Genomic DNA, 17,397 nt, shown 5'->3' with positions numbered 1-17,397 from the left:
ATCACTATATGTTTTCCTTTTTAGTCCCTATGTGAGGGAATGCGGATTTTGGGTTGTGTGAAAGAGGTGAATGAGCTGGAACTGGTGATCAGTCTTCCCAACGGCCTCCAGGGGTTTGTGCAAGTGACTGACATCTGTGATGCCTACACCCAAAAGTTGAACGAGCAGGTGGCACAGGAAGAACCTTTGGAGGTAAGGGGTGTCTGGATGAAACTTGCCCCTGGGATTAGAATAGAAATGCTAAGAGAAGAAAATGCAGGTGCTGTGAAACCCATTGCTTTTTTTAATCTTTCATGTTGGTGTGGATGTGCACATGCCACAGCACACATGGAGGTCAGAGGACAACCTGTGAGATTCGACTCTCTCCTTCCACCATGTCGGTTCCTGGGAGCCAGCACAGCTCCTCGGGCATGTTCAGCAAGCATCCTTACCTGCTGAACCATCTTGCTGGCCCTGGGGGTGTATTTCTTAAACAATACAGGGATTTTTGACTTAGTCTAGGGAACCTTTCAGGAAAGACCATTGGAGATCTGAAGGATGAAGGTTTCCCAGGTACAGAAAGAAGGGAATTCAAGCAAGTCAGACTGTAGCAGAGAAGTCAAGTGCTGTTAGCATAGGAAGAGAAGAGGGAGATCAGTGGAGGAAGAATCTGGGCAGCTGGGAGAAGCCGGATTACACATGGCTTTACAGACCATATTAAGGATATGTTTTAGATGCTGCAGTCAAAAGGGAGTCTGAGATGCTCTCATTGGAGTGGGTGTCCTGTAGACAGCACAGCAGTAAGCTAAAACGGCATTAGCAATTGCCTGGATCAGTTAGGAGGCTGTTGCTGTTACCCTAGGCGCTAAGGTAGTGCAGCTTAGGGCCAGGGTTCCGCAAGGATTGATAGATTTGACGTGGAGAGTGAGGCAGAGGTACTGGGGACCAGTTGTAAGTTTCCATTGTGTACGGTTTGATGGCGGAGATGGTTATTCTTTGACTACTCTGTTGAATTTGAGGTACACTTGAGATATCCAGGGGACAGGTGATTGCTGAGTCCAAGAAAGTCTGGGCTGGAAACAAATGTGTGGGACTTGTGTAGGTGATGATGAAGCTGTGAAAGGGAAGAAGTTAATACAGGGATCAAATTAGAACGAGAAGAGCCTGAAAGACTGAGTCTAGAGTAAATGCTGACTTGAGGAGAGTTGGTGTCAGAAGCAGCAGGAGGGGCCAGAGGGATAGAAAGAGAAACATTAAATGTTCACATGAGGAACAAGAGGCCTAACTCAGTATTAAGGGATGTGCTTACAGCATGTGTGAGGCCTAAGGTTCAAATCCAGTACCAATAAATAATTGTCAGATAAGAGAGGGACTACAAAATGGAGTTAGTCTCATGGAGCTTACTACCTTAGCGGGTTAAGTAGATTGAGAAGGACAGGAAGAATTGTTTTTGTAGGACGCTGAAGAGGAAATGAAATAGAGACAGTAAATCCAGACAACTCGTGATGAATCATTGGCATCTACCTTTTTGTGGAAGTATTTGAAGGCTATATGCCTAAATTCAAGATGGTGACTTAGCTGTAGGCTCTTCCATGTGAATAAGCTTACTCTTCATTTACCATTTGGGTTCTTAGGGGTTTGAGCATGAGGAGTCCCTGAGCTGAGGCTGGGCAATGGATTCTTGGTTCAAAGGAAACATCTGTCTGTCTGTCTGTCTAACTATCTATCTATATCTATCTATATAGATAGATATAGATATCAGGTCTTTCTCATTAACCGTTATGCAGGACCTACTCCGCTTGCCTGACCTTTTCTCACCTGGAATGTTGGTGAGATGTGTGGTGAGCAGCCTGGACATCACAGAGAAGGGCAAGAAGAATGTCAGGCTTTCTGTGAACCCCAAACATGTCAACAAAGTGCTGAGTGCTGAGGCCCTGAGGCCTGGCATGGTACGTATCTGGATGTCACAGGAAGGAGGGGCATGTTGTGCCCTGTCCCTGTGGGTGTGGTCTAGGCCATTTTTTACTTTCTGCATAATGCCTGTTGATGGAGGTGGGTCTTTCTGGAGCCGTCAGGTACTTAGGGAACATTGAAGATCTGAACCTAATTCTATTACTGTGGAGGGCGGAGAGAGAAGTTGAAGCAGCTTTGGTGGCACAGTCAAGTGCCTGCAGAGAGCTTTCCTGGGAGGCTGGGAGGTGGGGGAGGGTTCCTCGTGGTGCCTTACCCACCAGCTCTTCACAGAGGAAGTCTTTTTTTTTTCTTTCCTTTTTTTAATATTTTTATTTTATAATTAATTAATTTTACATATCAGCCACGGATTCTCCTCCCACCCCTCAGCCTTCCCCCCGACCCACCCCCATTCCCATCTCCTCCAAGGCAAGGTCTCCCCTGGGGAGTCAGACCAGCCTGGTAGATTCAGTTGAGGCAGGTCCAGTCCCAGAGGAAGTCTTTCCAGAACCCTGCCTTGTGAGATGTCAAGGACCACTCAGTAAACCAGAAAAGGGCAGACAGCAACCAGCCTACCAGCTGTCTCAGTGCCCAACTCTGGAGATACAGGTGAACTTAGTTCAGGCTAGGTCCTCCAAATCCACTAGGGAGAATAGAGGGGCTGCATGCAGATGTTCTGGTGATTAAAGGTCAGATGTATTTCCAAGGGTTTCGTTAAAAGCAATGGGCTTCAAGGAAGGCCTGGCCAATTTACTAGGATTTAGTTTGGTGCCAGGAGAATGAAAATAAGCTGTGTTGCAGCAAGTTGACAGTTATCAGGCCCACTCCGTGACTGCTCTTGGCACTTCGTCTTGTGGCGATGAATGAGGAGTCCGTTTGTAACGTTCATGTTTGTACGGTAGTGGAATTTGTGGGTGTCCTGTTTACCTTTGACCTGAAACTTCTGTTTCCCTCCTTCCAGCTGCTGACAGGCACAGTGTCAAGCCTGGAAGACCACGGCTACCTGGTGGACATTGGTGTTGGTGGGACCAGAGCTTTTCTGTCACTGCAGAAAGCCCAGGAATACATCCGACAGAAGAACAAAGGTGAGGGCGAGCAGAGATAGGGCAGGTACGTGGGGGTGAGCTCAAGCATGTGGGATTGTGTTTACATGTTTATCTTTCATTGCCACTTTGATTAGTAGCAGGACAGAATGGTGACCCTGCAGTCTGGTTGGCTTTGGAGAAGTCAGTCATTAATACCAGCTGATAGGAAAGAAACGCATGGAGGGTCAGAGAGTGACAGTCTCTCCATGTCACAGTGGACTGGCTTCAGTGTCCTACATCTGAGACTCTACTGAGCTTGGCTCCCAGAACCTGTGATTTGCACTCCGGGCTTATTTGGCACATTTTTGTGAGATAGTTGAATTCTAGAGCAGTTAGGTTAACATCCTACCTTCTCACGGCTGATGGAACTTTCCAGCTTAGCTTGGGCTCATAGTTAAGGGCCCTTCTCATAAAGGTATATTTTCCTTTTGGGTGCTGGGGTTGGGTTTACAGGTGCTAAGCTCAAAGTTGGCCAGTACCTGACCTGTCTGGTGGAAGAGGTGAAAAGCAATGGAGGCGTCGTGGGTCTCTCTATAGAGCACTCGGAGATTTCTTCTGCTGTCGCAACTGAGGAGCAAAGCTGGAACCTGAATAACTTGCTGCCAGGGCTGGTGGTCAGAGCCCAGGTGCAGAAGGTAAGCTCTTCATTATTACATTTCCAAAACATGAGTAACGAAAGATTTATTTGCCGGGCAGTGGTGGTGCATGCTTTAATCCCAGCACTCAAGAGGCAAGTGAGCTCTGTGAGTTCAAGGCCACCCTGGTTTACAGAGAGTTCCAGAATAGCCAGGGCTACACAGAGAAACCCTGCCTCAAACCACCTCCCCAAAAGATTTATTTTACTTGTCATTCACCTCCCCCAAAGATTCATTTTATTTGTGATTATGTGTATGGGGGTGTGGGTCTGTGCGTTTGTGTTGTGCTTGTAAAGATCAGAGCCATTGGATCTGCCCAGAGCTCAAGTTCCAGGTGGTTGTAAGCTGCCTGATGTGGGTTCTGGAAACGAAACTCTGGTCCTTGGCAGAGCAGTGCACGCTTTTGACCACTGAGCTATCTTCCCAAGACCCTGAAAATGTAATTTTTAATAAAGTATTAATGTGCATGCTAATAAAGCTGCTGTCAGATAGGGTACCCAGTAGACCTTTCTGGTCATTGAGTCCTTGAATGTTTTCCAGTGCTTTATGTTGATATGATAGTATTTTGGACAAACTGTTATTTCGTTTGTTTGTTTTTTTTAGACTATGTAGTTCTGCCTAGCCTGGAACTAGCTATGTAGACACCAGGCTAGCCTCAAACTCAGATCTGCCTAAACTCAGATCTGCCTAAACTCAGATCTGCCTACCTCTGTCTTCCTAGTGCTGGGTTAAAAAGAGTGTGGCACTATACCCACACTAGACAACTATTATTCAACCAAATTTCATCTGATATTTTTTTTTGTAAAACGAAAATTTCTCTTTTAAGAGTACATTTATGGAGCTAGAGAGATGGCTCAGCAGTTAAGAACACTTAATTACTATAGTAAAGGACCTGGGTTCAGTTCCTAGCCACCCATATGATGCCATCTGTAATGACTATCTGTAGCTCCGGTTCCAGGGGACCTGACCTCCACAGGCACCAGGCATGCATATGCACATACACTGCAGTCAAAGCACTTATACACACAGACTAAATCTAAACTAAAAGTTCTTTTTACAATTACATTTAGAGAATGGTGTGTGTGTGAGCACACATCATGATGCAAACGTAAAAGTCAGAGGCTAACTTGTAGGATTCAGTTCTCTCCTTCAGCCATATAGTTTCCAAGGGTCAAATTAAGGTGGTCAGGTTTGGTAGCAAGTATCTTGACTCACTAAGTCAGCTTACAGGCTCCATGTAATTTTTTTTATAAAATCACTGTTAGAAAAGTTAAGGTTACTAATATGGCTTGCATTTTGTTATATATGAACACATGTATGTTGTTATTATAATTTGTATTTTTGAGACAGGATCTTACTATATAGATCAAACTGGCCTGAAAGACTTGATTCTCCTGCCTTAGCTTCTCTGGGTTTGGCTTTATAGTCATGGTCGGTCTGTCTGTCTGTCTGTTTCTGTCTGTCTGCCTTTCTTTCTTTCTCTCTCTTTCTTTCTTTCTGTTTTTTGAGATAGGCTCTCATTGTGTAGTCCTGAACTCACTATGTAGAACACACTAGCCTTGAAATGAACTCTGAGGTCTGCCTCAGCCTACAGAATGCTGAGTTTAAAGGTATGTGCCATCACAACTAACGCTAGTCATGGTATTTCTTTTTTTTTTTTTTTTGAGACGGGTTTTCTGTGAAGCCCTGGCTGTCCTGGAACTCAATTCTGTAGACCAGGCTAGCCTAGAACTCAGAGATCTATCTGCCTCTGCCTCCCAAGTGCGGGGATTAAAGGCGTGTGCCACCATGCCTAGCCGTAGCCATGGTATTTAATGGACACTACGGATCTAAAGTCAGATGGAGCCAAGTGTGGTGATGTGTCTCTATAACTGCAGCTCTCCAGAGACAGAGACAGGTGGAGTTGGGGCTACATAGTGAATCTTGTCTCAAAAAAGAGTTGGTTAAGCTGCTCAGATGGCACAGTGGGTAAAAGCACTTGTTGCCTAGTCTGATGGCTAGAGGTCCCCCTCCTGGGACCCACATGGTGGAGGGAGAGAGCCAGTTCTGCAGGCTGTCCTCCTGGGTACCCTTGGGTACTGTGCCTGTGCTATGTGCTCATTCACACACAGAATAAGCAAATGATAATACAAAATTTTAAGTTGATTTTACAAAGTCAAGTGATATTTAAAAGCCCATGGTGAAGAGCTGTGCCATCTCTCCTAATGGTAGCTTCTGCTGGTATCTCCAGAGTCACCAATTTGAAGCATTTTTTTTCCTCTCATTTGGGTGTTTATCTTTTTGAGAAGCAGCCTCCTAGTGGATGTGAAGTGACATCGCATGGTAGTTTTGATTGGCATTTTTCCAGCAATTAAGTGATCCTCTCCCATCTTCGTGATGATGATGTACTCATTGGCTGTTTGTATAGCTTCTTTGGAGAAAGGTCTATTCAAAGATGCTTTACTTTTTTTTTTTCCTTCGGTTTTTCGAGACAGGGTTTCTCTTTGTAGCTTTGTGCCTTTCCTGGAACTCACAGAGATCCACCTGCCTCTGCCTCCTGAGTGCTGGGATTAAAGGCGTGCACCACCACTGCCACCCGGCAATGCTTTGCTTTTTAAAATTAAATGATTGGTATTGGTAAAGGCTAGCCATGGGAAGAGAAATGCGTAACTGTGGGCATTGTGGAATCCAGTGTTTGCCATGAAGTATCTCTCATATTCCACTCCATCAATTTTTTTTTTCCATAACTTGTTATGTTTACTTCTAGGTAACTCAGTTTGGACTCCAGCTAAACTTCCTTACATTCTTCACGGGCCTGGTTGACTTCATGCATCTGGAGCCCAAGAAAATTGGAGCATATTCTTCAAAGCAAATAGTAAGAAACATTCCCATTAGCTTTTCTTGAGTCTTGATTCCTAGCTGTGTCTCAGTCAGCTGTCTGGTGTCCTCTCTAGCTTCAGAGGAGGTCCTAGGACTTGATGTGCATAGTAGGCAGTGAAATACGGGAAATGGTTAAAGGTGCTTTGGAAATGACACAGGAGGTGACCAGTGGCTAGACTGAGATTAGAGAAGGAACAGCTACAGAGGGTAGCTTTTGCCTTTTACTTTAAAGGAAGACTAGTTAGTATAGAGCACAGTTTGTTCAAGTAGGAAAATGTGGTTAAAACAGTTTCTGAGTCCAGGTTCAGTGGCTCATGCCTGTATTGCAGCACTCAGGAGACAGAAGCAGGCTGATCACCCCAAGTTTGAGGTCAACTTGGTCAAGTTCCAGGCTAGTCAGAACACACAGACCCCACACTCCACACTCTCCATCCCCACCCACCCTGAGAAGAAAGGTCTGTGAGAGCTCTGTGTTAACTTGTGTTCGAGCACCTTCTTAGCATGGCTGAGGCCCTGGTTTTGATTTTCCAGCACTTGCCACCCCCATATTGCAGGTTTTTTAAAAGATTTGTTTTTAATTATGTGTGAGGGTTGTTTGTGCACATGACTGCAAGTGCCTTCAGAGGCCAGAGGCATTTGATGACCTGCAGCTGGAGTTACAGATACTTATAAGCTAGGAGCTGAACTTGGGTCCTTTGCAAATGCTGTACATGCTCTCCAGCCCTACCCAATCCCTCTGCCATTTTCTCCCTGTGATTCTGTAAGTAGTATAGATTTTTTTAAAATTATGTTTTATTTGTTTGTGTATGAGGGGAAGTGAGTGTACCACAGCACTTGTGTAGGGGGCAGAGGACAGCTTGGGCAGACTCAGTTCTCTCTTTCCACCATATGGGACCTGGGGATCAAATTCAGGCTATCAGGCTTGGAGACAGATAGCTTTACCCACTGACATCCACTGAACCATTGGCTCTGTTTGTTGGACAGTCTTGTAGCCCAGGCTAGCCTCTGATTTGCCGTGTAACTGAGATGTCCTTGGATTTCTGATCCTCCTGTTTCTACATCCAGAGTGTTGACATTACAGGCATGTGCTACTATACCCAGCTACTATGCCCAAGCTGTCCTCTGCCCCCTACACAAGTGCTGTGGCACACTCACTTCCCCTCATACACAAACAAATAAAACATAATTTTAAAAAAATCTATACTACTTACAGAATCACAGGGAGAAAATGGCAGAGGGATTGGGTAGGGCTGGACAGCATGTACAGCATTTGCAAAGGACCCAAGTTCAGCTCCTAAGAGGTCCTTTTCTACTTTAAAACTTTTAAAATATACCAAAATAAAAAGTATACTTGATTAAAACACTGATTTTATAATCAGATTTTCCTAGTAATCGTAGTGGGTTTTCTGCAGTTACCTAAGTGTTAATTTTTTCTACAATGAGCCAGGCAGTGGTGGCTCACGTTTTTAATCCCAGTACTCTGGAGGCAGAGGCAGGCGGATCTCTGAGTTCAAAGCCAGTCTACAGATCGAGTTCCGGGACAGCTAGGGCTACACAGAGAAACCTTGTCTTGAAAAACCAAAAACCAAACCAAAACAAACAAAACCCTCTACAATGAACATGGGTATTTTAGACGTTATTTAGAATTTTTTAATTCTCAAATGATTCAGTTTCACTTTTAAAATAGTATTACATTCTTATGTATCTTATAAAGAAAAATATTTTAAGAGAAATTAGATCTTCCTCCTAATTTTGGCCAATACTGTTGACGTCAAAGTGAACTTTCTAGTGCTATTTTTACAATAGTTAATGTTTGTGTGAAGGGTTGACACCTCCCTCTTCCCCCGAGACAGGGTTTCTGTGTATAACTACCCTGGCTGTCCTAGAACTCAATTTGTAGACCAGGCTGGTCTCAGACTCACAGAGATCCCCCTGCCTCTGCCTCCCTAGTGCTGGGATGAAAGGCTGTGTCATCACTGTCTGGACAGTCTGCGTGTTTTATCTTTGTTGGTCAGGTGTGTGTCTGAGGCGTTTCCGACAGGCCTTCACTGTGGTGGTACAGGCATGATGAATTTGGTACTAAGTCAGACACAGTCCCTCTGGGACACTCTGTTTGGCGTCTCCACACACTGATTACGTGGGCTGACATCTGTACTTCCTGAAGACTTTAGTACTTGCCTGGTTAGCACATGGACAGTCGTGGCCCTTTAGATGGTCTGCTCTCAGCTGTATTATGTGGGTACCTCCTGTTCATTTTGTTCTTTTGTCCAGGTAAAAGCCTGCATCCTCTGCATCCATCCTCGGACCAGAGTTGTGCGACTGAGCCTGCGTCCCATCTTCCTGCAGCCTGGGCGTCCACTCACCCGGATTTCTTACCAGCAGCTGGGGACTGTGCTGGATAATGTTCCTCTTCAGGGTTTTTTCGAGAAGGCTGGGGCCACCTTCAGGCTGAAGGATGGGGTCCTGGCCTATGCGCGGGTGAGGAGGCTTCTTTGTTTGGTCAAAGATCTCATCACTGGAAGGACTTTAGGGACGATGGGTCCTTTTCTACTTCCTTCATCCCTTGGTATCTTGTTCTTGATAGTCTCCAATGGGAAAGGCTGTCCCTAAGGTCAGAACAGTGACAGTTTGTTGTTTCAGAATGCTTAGCAGCTCTTGCTACGTACGATACCTGGCCAGTGGGGAGAACAGGATTGAAATAGGATCCAGACCAAGGCTCAGCAAAAAAGCCTTTGGTTGTTGTCATTAAGATTTTAAAAATTTCTAAATATGTGTATATGGGTGGCTTTGTGCCTATGGGTACAGTGGCCATGGAGGCCAGAACAGGATGTCAGTTCCTCTGGTGCTCAAGTTACAGGAGGTTGCAAGCCACCCATTGTGGGTGCAAGAGCGGTGCATACTCTTTATTACTCAGCCGTTCCTCCAGGCCCAGCAGAGTTTTTGTTACACGGCCAGGTGGAGAGTATTTTAAGCTCAGGGACTGTATAGTCTGTGTCCCAGCAACTCAGCTGTGTTGTATGAAAGTAGCCACAGCAGCCTATAACTGAACAGGTTCAACCACAGTCCAGTAAGATCTTCATTTGTAAAAGTAGGCACTGGCAGATGAGCATAGTTTATTGACGCATGATCTGGGCTGTTCTTCATGAGATTCTACGATAGTAAAGGGTGGGGATTGTTTTAACAAAGTACTATTTTAAAAGATAGTTTTAAATTTTGGGTATTGTGTTTGCATGTATGTCTGTAGATCTATTGAGACTGGAGTTACAGGTGGTTGTGAGCCACCATGTGGGTGCTGGGAATTGAACCTGGGTCCTCTAAAAGAGCAGCCGGTGCATTTAGCCACTGAGCCATCTCTCCATCTCACAAAGTACTGTTTTTATAGTGGGTGATAAATGTGTTGTCATCTCAGTGTGCTTTGAACTCTGACTGCCTCAGAGCCATGTTTCTGACTTATTATCTTCACTTATTTGGTATTCTGTAGCTCAGCCATCTCTCTGATTCTAAGAAAACATTCAGTGCTGAGGCCTTCAAACCAGGGAGCACTCACAAGTGTAGGATTATTGACTACAGCCAAATGGACGAGTTGGCCTTGCTCTCTCTGAGGAAGTAAGTGCCATTAGCACACGGGGAGGTACGCTCCTGTGTGTGCATTTTTACTTCCTTCTGGTCTTGCTGGACGATGGTGTCTTTTCTTGTTGGCGTGATTTCGGAGGTCCTGAATTTTAGGCCACCCCTTCTTTAGACTGTGTAATTGTATATTTTTCTTTTGTTCTAGATCAGTTATTGCAGCTCAGTTTCTTAGATATCATGACATCAAAACAGGGATGGTGATAAAGGTAAGAACTCAAGCATGTATGTAGATCCCTCTCCATCATCAGGCATCCTTAGTTTACATGGTAACTGTCAGCTCGGTAGTCCTCTTAGTAATACTTTGAGTCATGTTTCTCCTGTCTAAAAACTGAAATTTCTGCATCTTCTCTTGAGTGACTAAGTAATTTCAAAGTAAAGTCTTCTTTCTAACCCCACCCAGTGAGATGGAGACAGCTGGTCACAAGTCTGGGGTTGGGATTTGGTGGCAGCTGTGAGAGCAGATAGAGAGCTAGTTGTGTGATGTTAGTGAGGAACTGGCTTCAGTTCTCACTCCTCCAGCTTGTAGCACGAATGGAGCAGTTCCTTTTTAGGTGGAGTTCATTCCTAAGAGACATAGTCCCCTCTCGGAGTGTTCCTGCACGGAGCACAGGAGTTACATGCTCAGCCAGGCAAGCTGAGGTTTCCTACATAGGTTTCCTGGCTACGTCTGGGTGAGGGGACAGGATTGGCTTACCTGCAGGAGCTTTGGAAGGTGGGCCCTGAAACAGACATGACAGCTTGAGTAAGAGAAGATACTGTTCTTGGGATCTCAGGATGTCTTCTTTTGAACCCCATAGGGTACCGTGCTGGCCATAAGGCCATTTGGGATACTGGTGAAGGTTGGTGAGCAAATGAGAGGCCTGGTACCTTTCATGCACCTGGCTGACATCGTGATGAAGAATCCAGAGAAGAAGTACCACCTCGGGGATGAGGTCAAGTGCCGGGTGAGCTCCCTGAAGGAGTCCGTGTTGGGTTAGGGTTAGAGGGAAGAGAGTGGTTCTGAGCTGAAGTTTCTGCCTTTTTCTGTGAAATGAGTGTGTAATGTCGGCAGGGCATCCTTTACTGAACACTAGGGAAAGAAAAGTGAGTCCCTGGCTTGTTTAGCATGTTGTAAGTTAAGATATCCAACAGGAAGAAAGAGCAAGCTAGTGGTGCAGGCTATATGCTGTGGTCAGAGCTCAGAAAGAAGAGAGGTGGGATTCAGCATAGAATCCTGTTATCAATAGCTACAACCATACACCATATATCCTGTGTCTTAACAAGTAACTGTGTTGTCCAAGTGTGCCAGTGAAAGGGTGGGAAAGCCAAGTATCTGTCCAAAGTCCCACCCACAACTAATAAATGTGGCAGAACCAGTTTTCAGAGTTAGCTCAGTACGATAATAATGCCCTCTGGGGGGCTGGAGAGATGGCTCAGCGGTTAAGAGCACTGGCTGTTCTTCCAGAGGTCATGAGTTCAATTCCCAGCAACCACATGGTGGCTCACAACCATCTGTAATGAGATCTGGTGCCCTCTTCTGGCATGCAGGCAGAACACTGTATACATAATAAATAAATCTTTAAAAAAAAAAAAAAAAAAAAAATGCCCTCTGGACTTCTGACCATGGTGGAACTTGAACTAGAAAAGATGGACAAGGTTTGGAAGGTTGTGGAAGAGCAAGGGATATGTTCAGACTCAGAAATATCCCTGAGATACATTGTGTATGAAATATCATAGCAAAACCCATTATTATGTATAATTAATATATACTAGTCAAAACTTTGTTTAAAAAAATAGCCCAGACCCTGGAGGCTGCTCGGTGGGTAAAGGTGCTTGCCGCAACCTGACAGTCTGAGTTGGATTCCTAGGTCCCACATAATGGAGGAAGAGAACCACCCTCTAACCTCTGCACATATGTACCATGGCACATGCATACCTCCCACTCACCCCCCACAACATACATGCACCATGGCATGTGCATCCCTCCTGCCCCACATACATGCACACATGCATCATGACACATGCATGCCCTTCAACACAAACAATAAATAAGTAACTAAAAAAATGACAGCCCAGACTATGCCACAAAAACATGAGAGGGTCCCACAGGTACCTAAGTCCCTGAAACTGGTTATCAAAAGTGTGATGCTATACAGTACCTAGCATAGGGCCTCTTGTGTTTGGGCGGTGGGAGTTCCTGGTTCTGTTCTGTCTTGGTACTAATAGTTGAACCCAGTGCCTCCTGTGCTCTAAGCATGCTGTTTCACTTATACACACTACTGGCTAGAGCAGAGTTTGTTTTTGTTTTGTTTTCGAGACAGGGTTTCTGTCTAGTTTTGGTACCTGTCCTGGATTTCACTCTGTAGACCAGGCTGGCTGAGATCCGCCTGGCTCTGCCACCTGGCCGAGCCGAGTTTTCTTATGTTTCCTATATTTCATTATTATTGATGCATAAAGGGCAGTAATTGCACATTAGTGCAAATTTTTATGTAGTGAGGCTGAGGGATTAAAAACAGGTTTCTCCCATTTGGTGGTGGTGGTGCATACCTTAAATCCCAGCACTTGGGAGGCTGAGGCAGGCAGATCTCTGTGAGTTTGAAGCCAGCCTGAACTACAGAGTGAGTTCCAAGACAGCTAGGACTGTTTCCACAGAGAAACCCTTCTCATAGAAAAAAAAAAAAGAAAAGAAAAAGAGATGGGTTTCTCTGCCCTCAAGGTAATTGGATTGCTCAGTCTTAGATTGTAACTAATAAATAATAAATACCACTAACAAGGTAACAAGGGCATAAGGTGTGCCATTGTAAGTCTCTGAAACCCCAGGCTAGTGCTGCTATAAGAGAACAATCACACTGTGGCTGGGAAAGGGTTGCCAACGCAGCAGCTTGTGAGAGGAAGTACATTTGAAATAGAGATTTCTACGCTTTAGGTGACCATCCTGTGGGAAACAAACATCTACAGCTGAGATTATTAGAGGTGAAAGGTGGTTGGTTCTTGGAGAATGATCTATGGCCTTTGGGTTCATGGGATAGCAGACCAGTCAGTGGTTGTCTTGGTAACAAACAACTTGTTAATAGCCTCTATCTTCTCCCTAGGTTTTGCTCTGTGACCCTGAAGCCAAGAAGCTGTTAATGACCCTGAAGAAAACCCTTGTTACATCCAAACTCCCTGCCATTACGTGCTATGAGGATGCCAAGCCTGGCCTGCAGACACATGGTGTCATCATGAGGGTCAAGGCCTATGGCTGCATTGTAAAGTTCTACAACAGTGTGCAGGGGCTGGTGCCCAAGCATGAGCTCAGTGACCAGCATATCGCTGACCCTGAGAAGGTCTTCTATACTGGCCAGGTAACCCTTTCCTATACAGGTCTCCTACCCTTTGACGCCATGAGCACAGGTTTACAGGACTGGCAGATGGCTGCCTTTTAAAAGGAAGAGAAAGGAGCACAGATAAAGTGGGCCTGAGCCAGTTAAAACGGGGAGGCCGATAACCCAAAGGATCCAGGCCCACCACCTGGAAGAAACGCCTCATAACCTGTAATGAACCAGAGATCCACCTTAGACTGTCACCAGAGGAGGAGTGTTGAAAAGCTCGTGGGTTTGAGTTTCTCTTAAAGAACTTCTTAAAACTTAGAGGCTTCTAACTTGAAGTTATTTATGTCTTTGTTTAGAAGGTTGCCATATGGGACTTTTAACGTAGTCTCTATCATCTTTTCCCAGCCTTTGGATCTGACCTAAGATCCCTGCAGTACTCATGAGGGCATTTTGCTCCAGGCTCTGAAGGCCAGGCCTGCTGCTGCAGGAGATGGCCAGATACATGTGATTTCTCACCAGGTGGTAAAGGTGGCAGTATTGAACTGTGAGCCTTCCAAGGAGAGGATGCTCCTGTCCTTCAAACTGTTGAGTGATTCAGAGCCGAAGAATGAGAGTGTCGAAACCAGTCAGAAGAAAGGAAGAGCCGTTAGCACTGGACAGGTACCTGGACAAGTGATTGTGTCTTATGGTGACAGTGGTGCTGGAGAAGTACTAGAGCCTGTGGAGGAAAAGAGAGGTGGCTCTGTGAGATTCGGGGGGCCTCTGTCCTGCCTGCCGTAGCAAGTGGAAGCTTGCTTGGAAGAAAAGTTGTGTTATGGCATGGCTTCGCCGGTCTCTTCTCCAATTGCTAAGGCCAGCCCTCAGTTTCCTCTTTCCTCCAGGAATCAGCCGAGAAACTGGCAAGGGGAACCCCAGAGGAATCCTGGTGTGGGGTGTAGGTGGAGATGTGGGGTCTAGAGGAAAATGCCCTTGATTTAACCCCTTGGTGACCTCTGACATTGGATCCGGTACCTCTGAGCTCTTTTCTCAGGACTGACACTGATTTTTACCTTCTGATTCTGAGCAGTTGGTGGATGTGAAGGTTTTGGAGAAGACCAAAGATGGCCTGGAGGTGGCCATCCTTCCCCACAACATCCCTGCTTTTCTCCCCACCCCTCACTTGTCGGACCATGTCGCCAATGGCCCGCTGCTGCATCACTGGCTCCAGGCAGGTGACACCCTTCACCGAGTGCTGTGTCTGAGCCAGGGTGAGAAACATGTTGTATCCTTGACTGGTGTCGGGCAGTGGAAGGCCATGGGTGCTTGGATGGGAAATTCTAGACCAGGACTAGGAGGAAAAAAATAACTATTTGAGCTTAAAAATGCTTCCATAAGACCAGATTGATGACCAGACGTGTGCCTGGAAAGTGGAAACAGGCCCAGGAAGAGGCCCAGGGGCTGGGTGGGGTTGAGGCGGTTAATAGAGAAGTTCTCCCTGTTGGAGTCTAGGGCTCAAAACGGTTCCCTGAGTGCTACTCGTGGGTATTTTTCAGAACAACACTATGTTTTCTTTACTAAACATAAAATCCTTAGGGCAGCAGCGTAGAATGGGGTTCATTGGCAGGACAGGGTCAGTGGCTAACCCAGCTGTTGGACTGTGAACCTGTTGGCAGACTTCTAGGAATCTGGAGAGGAGTTAGCAGGAAGAACTAAAATTGATTGTCCAGCATCATGGAACATCAGCTCCTGAAGGACAGCCCTGCTGGAGCTGCTACCTCAGCAGTGAGGTAATGCTTAAGAACAGCCTCTCCCAAGCTCTAGTATGATGCCCCTGCTGTGGTTCTTTACCTGGAGCGACCCATGGTAATAGCAAAGTCAGTGAACTAGAAGGAAATGGAGCAATAGCTATGTCATTTGTCTTTCTGGAACATTCTTTTTTTTTGTTTGTTTGTTTTTGTTTTTCGAGACAGGGTTTCTCTGTGTAGCTTTGCGTCTTTCCTGGAGCTCACTCGGTAGCCCAGGCTGGTCTCGAACTCACAGAGATCCGCCTGGCTCTGCCTCCCAGGTGCTGGGATTAAAGGTGTGCGCCGCCGCCACCACCGCCACCGCCCGGCCTGGAACATTCCTTAATGAAGTTCCACCAGCTTCTTTGCAGGAAGCCAGCTTTGGTCTCCACAGTAGAAGGTGGCCAGGACCCCAAGAGCCTCTCGGAAGTTCAGCCTGGAATGCTGCTCATTGGCTTTGTGAAGAGCATCAAGGACTACGGTGTGTTCGTGCAGTTCCCTTCAGGTCTTAATGGACTGGCCCCGAAAGCCGTAAGTTCAGTTCCCTGCAGAAGGGCCTTTGGGGAGAGAGCTCAGCCTCACAGACCTGCTGAGCTGAGAGGCAGCAGAGAACGTCAGTATTTTAAGGGGCCAAGGGGAACCACTTTAGGTGTGAATGCCATGAAGCCACTGAGAAAGGGGTGAATGCAGCTGATGTGCTGATCCTCCTGCCTGCCCTGTATCCTCTTTCCCACGGCAGTATTGGTAACGGTGGCTTTGTTAAGAGGACTGACTCGTGTGTATAGCATGTTCAGACTAAATGTTCCTGATTAGCTCAGTGTAGTTTTTTGAGTCTCCTATGGTTTTTAAGGTGTGAAGGCACCAAAATATCCTTGGAATTACTTTTTTCTCCTCTGCGCTGTTGAATTACAAGCTTTTCAGATGGGAAAAGATCCTAACATTTCCTTAAGTGGAGCTTCCCATGTCTGCTGAGTAAACTGAGTCCTGAAGGACATAGACAAATGTATGACAACATTGAGCAAGCAGCACAGGGCTGACTTGTTGTGGAATATTTGTTTAACTAGGCAAAGATGTGTTGTATTTGCATTAATTAAATAAAATTAACCTGAGCTCAGAGAGACAGGTAGCAAGGAAGAGCTTAGTGTGGGTTTTTTAGTTGAGGCGGTGTGAAAGGAGAGAAGCTTCTGAGGATGGCGGTAAAGAGAGCACGTTTAGCCAGTTGCTACTCTAACTCTGGCAGGTTTTCACCCTGGCCTTTGAATCTCGAGTTTTATTAGAATGAAAGAGATTTAGTTAAAGCTACCTTTAACCACAGCAACATCCATTGTCTGGGGGAACAGAATCCCCCCGGAATCACCCACCCCCAGCTGCTAGTAGTTTAAAGCACAGCCACTGTCATTGGGTGCCAAAGGCAGCAGGCTTTCTTAGGCTGCCAGCTCCCAAACCATGACAGAGAGACTTATTAATTATGAATGCTGGGCCTTAGCTCAGGCTTGTTTCTACCAGCGAGCTTTTTTTAACTTAACCCATTTCTATTAATCTATGTGCTGCCCCGAGGCTCATTTATCTCATCAGTATACCATCCACTCTGCTTTACCATCCTGCTTCATCCGTGTCTGGCTGGCTGGCCTCCCTTTTCTGTCCTCCTCTGCCTAGCTATGGGCCATTCAGCTTTTTATTAGACCAGTCAGGTGCCTTAGGCCAGCAAGGAGAAACAGCAACACATCTTTACATAGTTAAACAAATGCAACATACCCTTACATAGTTAAACAATTATTCTGCAACACAAACAAATGTAACACATCTTTACTTAGTTAAACAAATATTCTATTCCACAACATTGTCCTTATCCTGGACTGTCTTAATGAACGGCTACTTTCCTTTTCTCATTTTTTATCTACTGTTCAGATCATGAGTGACAAGTTTGTAACCACTCCAAGTGACCACTTCGTGGTGGGTCAGACGGTCGTTGCTAAGGTGACCAATGTGGACGAGGAGAAGCAAAGGATGCTGTTGTCTCTGCGGCTGTCAGACTGCAGTCTGGGGGATTCGGCCAGCACCAGCTTCCTCCTTCTGTGCCAGTGCCTGGAAGAGCTGCAGGGTGTTCGCAGCCTCATGAGCAACCAAGGTGGGGCATGTTTAGTGGAGGCAGGAAGCAGAGGATAAGGCCAACAGGAGAGAGAGTGTGCTTTCATTGTACCTGTCG

The 17,397-nt window shown here is 45.9% G+C and overlaps 1 protein-coding gene across 1 annotated transcript in view; it reads left to right on the top strand.

The window, feature by feature from the left end:
- The window catches only part of Pdcd11 (programmed cell death 11), a 45,499-nt gene that overhangs the window by 4,758 nt on the left and 23,344 nt on the right, over positions 1 to 17,397 (top strand). Inside the window, exons 4-17 of the mRNA XM_059256854.1 lie at positions 25 to 192; positions 1,767 to 1,928; positions 2,891 to 3,014; positions 3,468 to 3,649; positions 6,396 to 6,503; positions 8,780 to 8,986; positions 9,990 to 10,114; positions 10,284 to 10,344; positions 10,936 to 11,082; positions 13,210 to 13,461; positions 13,948 to 14,088; positions 14,495 to 14,689; positions 15,552 to 15,722; positions 17,100 to 17,319. Of these exons, the coding sequence (XP_059112837.1) occupies positions 25 to 192; positions 1,767 to 1,928; positions 2,891 to 3,014; positions 3,468 to 3,649; positions 6,396 to 6,503; positions 8,780 to 8,986; positions 9,990 to 10,114; positions 10,284 to 10,344; positions 10,936 to 11,082; positions 13,210 to 13,461; positions 13,948 to 14,088; positions 14,495 to 14,689; positions 15,552 to 15,722; positions 17,100 to 17,319 (2,263 nt within the window). The remainder of the gene's footprint in view (positions 1 to 24; positions 193 to 1,766; positions 1,929 to 2,890; positions 3,015 to 3,467; positions 3,650 to 6,395; positions 6,504 to 8,779; positions 8,987 to 9,989; positions 10,115 to 10,283; positions 10,345 to 10,935; positions 11,083 to 13,209; positions 13,462 to 13,947; positions 14,089 to 14,494; positions 14,690 to 15,551; positions 15,723 to 17,099; positions 17,320 to 17,397) is intronic.

This window comes from Peromyscus eremicus, chromosome 1 (assembly GCF_949786415.1).
Source record: "Peromyscus eremicus chromosome 1, PerEre_H2_v1, whole genome shotgun sequence".
Classification (NCBI taxonomy): Eukaryota; Metazoa; Chordata; class Mammalia; order Rodentia; family Cricetidae; genus Peromyscus; species Peromyscus eremicus.
This window is presented reverse-complemented; position numbering and strand designations above follow the sequence as displayed.